The sequence below is a fragment of the Paramisgurnus dabryanus genome, chromosome 3, assembly GCF_030506205.2.
Source record: "Paramisgurnus dabryanus chromosome 3, PD_genome_1.1, whole genome shotgun sequence".
Lineage (NCBI taxonomy): Eukaryota > Metazoa > Chordata > Actinopteri > Cypriniformes > Cobitidae > Paramisgurnus > Paramisgurnus dabryanus.
Window position 1 is genome coordinate 19,365,377 of NC_133339.1, and position 8,453 is coordinate 19,373,829.

Here is an 8,453-nt window from a genome sequence, read left to right on the forward strand (position 1 = left end):
AGTGTCATTATTTATCAGATGAATGTAGCCTATAATTTATATGCTAAATCTGAATACATTTTCATGACTACTATTTTGGGATTAATGTGCATGTTAAACATATTTTAAACCAAATAAAAATATATATATATATATATTTATATTCTTCACTAGTTTTAAGTTTTAGTTTTAAGTGCTCAAAATTATTACTGAAGCAGAGATTTTAAAACTTTTTTCAGTTATGGATTAGGACACAATTATTAAAAATAATAATAATAATAACGTTATCTTTATTCACATTAACAAAACAAATTAAAATGTTTCCCTTTCATTACACTCTTTTATGTGAATGTATAAACAAAGTGCAAACAATTGTTTGAAAAAGTAAATAAAGTGCGTAAATAAATTTCAGCGCTGCTGAATCACGTGATGACAAGACAATGAAACAAAGCAGAGCAGGGAGGAGCAATCTGTAGGAAATCGTCTTTCTATAAAAAACAAAAATGAATAAATAAAATTAAAAAAACACATTAGCATCGTTCCTTTTCGATACAATCTTAGTATCTGAAGTATTAATACTTTAGGATTGATCCACATACCCCTACCAATCACTACAAACAACAACATGATTTCTCCGGAGGACTTTCTGCTGTTCAACATCTTCCAGGATGGGCGGCCTCTGGAGGAGAATATGGAGGATTTCATGGACAAGACACATCTGGTGAGCTGGAGTGATACATTTTTTGGTTGGGGCTGGATGATCATTTACTTATGATGTCAGCTTCATTTGATATCTCTTATCAAGATAAATAATAATAAGTTAAAATGACTTGTAAATTAAACAAAAAACAAATTAAGGCATCAAATTCTTTTTTTAAAGTGCAAGTCAATTCACTATAATGATTTGTTAGTTAAATGAAATATCAGGATACAATATAATTAATATTTAAATAAAAAATATAATTTTTATTAAATTTGAGCTGACAGAAATGATCTACCAATGTAACAGTGAGTCTCAAGGTAAGATCTACACTTAAACAGATTCATCCATGAATAAGACCTGTTTATCATTAATCTACCTTCTCCACAAAGTAATCACAAAGGTACTCAACAGGTGAGTACCACTTTAATACATTGCACTGTAATATGTGGTCCACAGCCCTTTGTCAGTCAAAATATTCCAGTTAAATTGTTTTGTGGTGTGGGGCCAGGGTGGGCAAAGGTCCTGCTGTAACGCTCATTTCTTTCATTTCTGCACAGCTTTATTTTAGTTTTAAAATCAGTCATGTGTTTTAAGGCATAATGTTATATAAGTTTAAAGATGGTCTTAAACTCCTCCTTAAACAAATGCTCCATTCTGCTGAAGTCATTATTCTACAGAGAAAAGACACAAAAAACAATATATAAAACATAAAAGTATGCAGTACATTTTAAATACAAAAGGTTAGGACTTTAGATACCATAAAATGCTGTAAAACTCACCCCTTCTGAGGTGCGGTGTTGAAAAATGTGTTCAATATCTGTGACAAACTCATCCACTGTTTGGTAATTGTCATTCTGTAAATTCAGCTTGATGTCATCTGCTTTACATTTACTCTCATTGTCTGAAACCTAAAAACCATGAGTGCATATTAAAACAAATAAACCAAACAGTCAATAAAACTTGATAAACATGCAACACAAACATAAACACAAATGAAAGAATGTTTATAAAAGACATTATCAAAACATACACAGAGTTTAAAATGAGTAAATAACGTTTTTTTTCATAAATTGGGTAATCCATCTAGTGGATAATCGCGGTATTGCAGATTAACATAAAAATTCACCAGGAACACGATTTTTGTATGCAAATGTTTTCTCTTAAAGGGGTCATATTATGAGATTTTTTTAAAGATGTAAGATAAATCTTTGGTGTCCCAAGAGTGTGAAGGTGAGGATTTATCTCAAAATACCCCACAGATAATTAATTACAGCATGTTAAAATTCCAAATTTGTAGGTCCGAGCAAAAGTGAGCCGTTTTTGGGTGTGACATTTAAAATGCAAATGAGCGGATGAAGTCCAAACACTTTTCACAATGATGGTGATTTGTTGTAATTGAAACTCAATTGTGCTGTCAAGTCCTTCTTTTCTCCCTCTTACTCTCTGAACTAAATGGCAGTGCTGTGGTTGGATAGTGCAGATAAAGTGGGCGGTATTATTATAATTCGCCTTGCTACCTACCTCACAAAACAGGCGAAATCTGAACGACCTAATTTTTCACATGCTTGCAGTAAATGGCTTACCGAAACAAAGTTACTGGGTTGATCTTTATCACATTTTCTAGGTTGATAGAAGCACTGGGGACCCAATTATAGCACTTAAACATGGAAAAAGTCTGATTTTCATGCTATGACCCCTTTAATTGACTAGATTATTTGTCAATGGCGGGGAAAGAGTTAAGTGATTTACTTTGGTGCAGGGCTCAGCAGCAGTCCACTCGTGCAGCAGATATAACAACAAATACTGGCAGTGCTGAGAAACCAAACACACAAACATTGTGAATGCATACAAGCTATACATTTTTATCAGTATTTGCATTGAAAAGTTTTTGCAAGTTTTTTAGCTCTTTATTTGTTTCTTTACAAACAAAAAGTAGCATGTCTGTGTTTGTATGCAAGCGTACCAGTTTGTAATGAAAAAGTGGACTGTTTAAAACCTCCTGTCGTGTCCTTTGATTCGATTCCTCCATTTTTCTCATCACACAAAATGTACAGGTCCATTGGCTTCTGTTCACAGCACACAGAACACAATATAATATTACACATCTCTTTAGTCTGCCTAAAGATACTATATATTTTCTGTAATTTTCTCTCTCTCTCTCTCTCTCTCTCTCTCTCTCTCTCTCTCTCACCCAGAGTCGATGTCCACAGCAGCTGGTAGGTGACAGTGTGGATGAAAAGCTCGTGGACACTCATCACAGCACACAACCTCTTCTTCAGAGTCACAGACGTAACAGTCGTCATCATTCTGTTGGTCCTATTATACATTAATTACCAGAATTAAAATGTATATTGACAGCCATTTTTATGAACAACTCTTCAACAAACTTTGTCACAGTCTGTACTAACTGTTCAACTAGTCTGCTAAGATGTGTTGAGTTGTTATGAGTACTGGCTTACGGTTTGATTGAGTTCTTGACAGACATCACAATCACAGCTAACAGCATCAGGTTCCAAAACTCTTCTCTGGAAACCAGATAACAATTCACCAATTAAGAGTTACATGTCAATTATACATAGGTTATAAGCTTTTCTTCTTCTAAAGGGGTGCGAATTTCTCTTTTTCTGATTTTTAATTACTCTTTACAATCACTGTTTGTACCAAGATAAGTTTTCCAAGCGTTGTTTCATGAGCCACAATGTCTTTCTTCCATATCCCATCTTGTTTGCCCAGTCTGAGGAAATCCTCAGGTGTTAGCCATAAATCCTCAGTCCTTATGCATTTCCCACAGTGTCCTGGGAAAATTACATCACAGCACAACATAGAAACTCTGTGGGGATTTCCAGTTCATTTTTGATATATTCACTTTTTTGTCTTCATATCTTCAGTAAGAACATTATATGACACACTGAGATGAAACACACCTTTAGCAAAGCGTTTTTTGTGTAGAATGCCAGTGACAGAGCCACAGGTAACAGGTAGGGTTGGACCTTGAAACATGGTAATGTTAATGTCATCATCATCATCATCATCACTGTTGTTGTTGATGTTGTCATCATTGTTCTCATAGTGCACACTTTCTTCTGATTCTACAACAAATACACAATCATATAGACAATATATCATTTTTATTCTGAATAACTGTATTATTTAATTATCTTAAATAATACACACATAATATATATATATACTGAAAATATAGTAAATATTTGTACAATTTATGTTTATATTAATGAGCAAAAAAATGCATCATCTAATATTATTATTAAACTAACCAGAGCTGGAGGAAACCAGCTTTTTCCTAGCCTGTGAAATAAGATGCAGTTATGTTAGTTTTGAGGATTACAGTAAAAGCTCTAAAATGTCATGACAGTCTCATGTTTAAAAGTCCAACTCTGGGTTAAATGTGAATATCTTAAGATTGATGCATATATTGTGGACAAATGGTGTCTGAATCAAACCTTTTTTCTTCTGTGCGTGCCAGAATCATGTGAGGATTCAGAAGAGTTTCTCTGTTAATATAAACAGACAACATATGGCTCTCCTTAGGGCTTTATGATTATGATATACCAAGAAGGACCTTAGTGAAGACATCCGGGACAAATGATGCCTTATGTAAACATGTCCCTTTGTAGTGATGACATCTACAGAATGAAACACAAACAGTCATCAAGGTTTTACCTTTGTTCTTCTGAGCCTGACAGTGACAGGTGAGCTTTCACGAGATTCACTCTGTGAGATATAAAACACAAAGTCAGTTACTATTTTAACAAAATATATCATCTATGGTTTGTGGCTATGCGTGCTAGTTACAAAAACAGCCAAACCTCGTCATGTTGAATTCTGCTTTTCTTAAAGTCTGGGCATGAAATAAATTTATCCTACAAACATGAAGAAAATACAAAGACAGAATGTGTCAGGTGAGCTTCTAATGAACATTTTCTATATTTATTTTCTGCTACATATGAAGAGTTTCGTTTTTTTTATGTTTCAGAAATCTCGTTTTTTGGTTGTGTATTCCAATTAATATCAATTCAACTGGAGTTGGTTTGTTTTGATTTAAACCTTCATAACTTAAAAAATACAGCTAAGTAGCACCATAACACAAAATAATAACATGATAACATAATAATAAACATGTTTTGACAAAAATGTTAAAAACTGAGTTATCTCGTTTTGCAACGAAACTCTTCATATATTTTCTATTCTTTTGTGAAATTATTATTATTAAATTTAATTATTTATTTCATTCATGTTATAAAAAGATTTTAAGAATGAACTAAGAATGAACAATACTTCAACAACATTTATTAATCTTAGCTTATGTTAAATAGTAAAATCTTTTAAAAAATCAAAAGTTGTAGCTCTTAACATTATATGCACAATGAACTAACATGAACCGAATTGTATCAGCCTTAACTAACATTAACAAATAAATGCTCATATAATAAACTACAGTATATCGTTTATCGTTAGTTATAATACAATAATAAAATGATATTTTTACATCTATTAGATTCTGGAGTGGAATTCCACAGCAAAGGATGCTGGTCTTCCACTTTTTGCTTTTCTCCTTCCCTCCAAACTTCTCAAATTCACTGGGCTTAAACCACTGATCTTCACTTAAGATGCATTTCTCTCCTGAAGACACACAAACAATACATCTAAAGTTCAGTCTGCTTGACGTTCGTTTTTTCACTATTGGAAAGTCTTGGAAATGCATCCAAACAAAACTTTCCTTATTAAGTAGAAACACATTAAAAAGGCACCCACTGTTATAAAATTTCTCAATAAACAAGGAACCTTCTTTATCCCCGCATGTGACAGGAAGCAGAGATGTCTCTTCTATCAGTTTTTCTAAAGACTGCCTAGAATCTAAAACAAAGGTCATGTGTCAGGCTTCAACAGGAGTGGACTATGGGTCAAACATATAACAGCTTTGAATATATTTTACAAAATGTCTTAAATGTACTGTTTACATCAAACCACTGCATGGTTTTGTAATTTTTTGTCACTTTTTGTGGCATATTGACTCATCTAGTCTCGAGGATTACTGTTCTTGTCTGCTTTGTCTCCTTACATCTTTGTGTTGTCATTTTCCGTTTTCTACGTTGTTCTGCTTTCTTTCTTTCATTCTCACTATAGTCCGATTCTGAACTGCTCTCTGAACTCAATGATGATTCTTCTTCCATCATCAGTTGTTCTTTAAAACAAACATAACATTGACAGCATTTTAAGTTCGTGAATGTAGTCTTTGCAAAGTATTTAATGTGTTTTATATGACTTTTTTAAGACAAAAATTATATTGCATTTGGAGTGAGCATTGTTCAGTATCTCCCTCACAAGTTTGACTTACACAGAAACGAAACTGAAAGTGACTTCCTGTTGTTTTGGGTTTTGCGTGACTGCAAGTCTAAAGAAAAAAGAAATCCTTCTTTTTTCAGTTTAATGAATTAAATTATTGTACTCACCTTATGGTGTCCAAGTGGCCTCTTGTTTTTCTTTCAAACAGACCAAATTTACACACATATTATCTAATCTTTTTTCTTCTTCTCAGATTAACCACGCCCCTCAGTAGATCTGACTTCCTACTGAGTCACCGAAATACATTACCCTTCTGACAGTTCTTGATTTTGAAGAAATACTTGTGAATGAACTCTCTCTGCTGCCAATTAATAGGCTGCCTCCAGTTGCAAAACCTTAAAATAATGTTACACTTTCCTAACACAACCAGAAACCACTGTTTAGTCTTACTTGTGAAAGGTAATTCCAGAGACTCTTTTTGAGGTACACCTCCAAATTGCACTTGACGGAGCCACTGTGGCAATTTACTTCCAGTTGTTATGATATTAACGAAAACTTTGCCAACACTAATATGTCAGCACCATTGACCCACAATCCAGAAGCAAATGCGTAGTTATTCAACTTCCCCCGTACCTGCATAGATATCAACAGCGCAACCGAGTTGTAGGTTGCCAGGTTGCGGTCAAAAATGGGTTAAAATTTGTATGATTTGTCTTAGGGATGCGCGATAATTTGCATGTGATAGTCATTGCGCATCTCATTAGTAAAGCCGGTTCCTTGATTAGTAGTAAATCGCCATCACCTGCTTTCAGATGGAACCCCATTTACTACACAAAGCCGTAGTTCACTGACAAGCTGAGCACAGATTATCGCAGGGCTTATTATAAGTGAACTATGGCTTTGTGCTGTAAATGTGGCTCCATCTGAAAGCAGGTGATGGCGATTTACTACTAATCAAGGAACCGGCTTCACTGACGAGATGAGCAATGACTATCGCATGCAAATTATTGTGTATTCCTAATGTGTCTATTGTGTTAGTAAGCGTAAGTTCAGGCAACTGGACAACCTTGGAATAATAAAGTGATCTGATTTTTCACATAAATAGGTACGGCCGTTTAATTTACGTGAGATTTCTGGGAGAAATAACTAAACGGGAGGGGGCGGGAGATGAAATACGGGAGACTTCTGGGAAAAACGGGAACGTTGACAGGTATGGTCCCATTGTCTTCTGGAATGAGGACAGGGAAAGGCGTGTGCGAGCTTTCGGAGGCAGATCACGCGTTGCCTCAAGTTCGCTCTATGTTTTCAATCCAAGAGGTCAAAAAGAATAGTTTCATAATGCGATGCATGCTGTGTGGTGTGCACCAAAACGAAACTAACATCTCAGCGTACAGAAATTCAAACTCTAACCTGAAACAACACGTAGCGGTAAGTTGCCTATTTGAACACTATTAATGGATAGTTTGGTAACTATGGGCACTTTTATTGTAATACTATTTCACTTAAAACTTATACAACTTATTCCACTAACCCTAACCTCTTCTCTAACTCTAACCCTTATAGTCGTATGTTCTAATGACAGTTAGTTGACATATAGTTGCAAATGAATGAAAGTTAGTTGACATGTAATTGCAAAGTTATTTATAGTTAGTAGAATGTCTACAGTATGTGGACTATCAAAATAAAGTGTAACCAAAATACTATACTGTAAGTATCTGCTAAAATCATGGTTCCTACCAAAACAAAAGCCATGGTTAATTTGCCTCATGATGATAACTGTATTTAGGGCTCACAATGAATATGAAATGAGAGTTGCATTTTACTATACTAAATATATTACTTTGATTGTAATGTTTACTTTGAACTGTACAGTAAATGTGATATGCACAAAAGCAGAGGTATACATTTTTTTTCCAAAATATGAAATTGTATTCCTAAAGGCAGGACAAAGACAAATAAATAAATCTAAATTTGTCGTATTGTAGTATGTGGCTCTTCAAATGTATTTCAAAACCTGCTGTGGCCCAAGAGTCAAAAATATTTGACTACCCCTCGTCCAACGGTTGGCACAACCTGGGCACAGCCACCTTAAAATGTGATTGCTGCCCCCAGAGTTCCCCTAGCACCATTAGGCGGGAGTTCTGCCAATCTGATGCCTATGTGCCATTTGATCAGAGGGCTATCAGTTACTGCCTGATCATTAATAACTGTAGGCTACATGTAAAGTTTGCCTTTTCAGCACTCAACACCACCATTAGATCAAAGTGTTCAAAGGTCAATAATCAAGCTGTCTAATCAGCATCTTGATATGCCACACCTGTGAGGTGGATGGATTATCTCGGCAAAGGAGAAGTGCTCACTAACACAGATTTTGACAGATTTGTAAACAATATTTGAGAGTAATATGTCTTTTGTGTACATAGAAAAAGTCTTAGATATTTGAGTTCATTTCATGAGAAAGGGGGCA

The 8,453-nt window shown here is 34.7% G+C and overlaps 1 protein-coding gene across 5 annotated transcripts in view; it reads right to left on the reverse strand.

Moving 5' to 3' along the window:
* Positions 1-273: 273 nt before the first annotated feature.
* The window catches only part of sp100.4 (SP110 nuclear antigen, tandem duplicate 4), a 93,668-nt gene continuing 85,488 nt past the window's right edge, over positions 274-8,453 (reverse strand). Inside the window, exons 1-16 of one of the 5 annotated variants that reach the window (XM_065252828.2) lie at positions 6,154-6,349; positions 5,763-5,885; positions 5,456-5,557; positions 5,190-5,323; positions 4,510-4,563; positions 4,364-4,414; positions 4,144-4,194; positions 3,958-3,988; positions 3,607-3,771; positions 3,344-3,477; positions 3,142-3,207; positions 2,874-2,989; positions 2,646-2,748; positions 2,432-2,494; positions 1,462-1,590; positions 274-1,353 (exon numbers count right to left, since the gene is read on the reverse strand). In XM_065252828.2, the coding sequence (XP_065108900.1) occupies positions 1,285-1,353; positions 1,462-1,590; positions 2,432-2,494; positions 2,646-2,748; positions 2,874-2,989; positions 3,142-3,207; positions 3,344-3,477; positions 3,607-3,771; positions 3,958-3,988; positions 4,144-4,194; positions 4,364-4,414; positions 4,510-4,563; positions 5,190-5,323; positions 5,456-5,557; positions 5,763-5,877 (1,383 nt within the window). In that variant the 5' untranslated portion in view covers positions 5,878-5,885; positions 6,154-6,349 and the 3' untranslated portion in view covers positions 274-1,284. The other 4 variants (XM_065252826.2, XM_065252825.2, XM_065252831.2 and 1 more) reach the window with 4 other exon arrangements.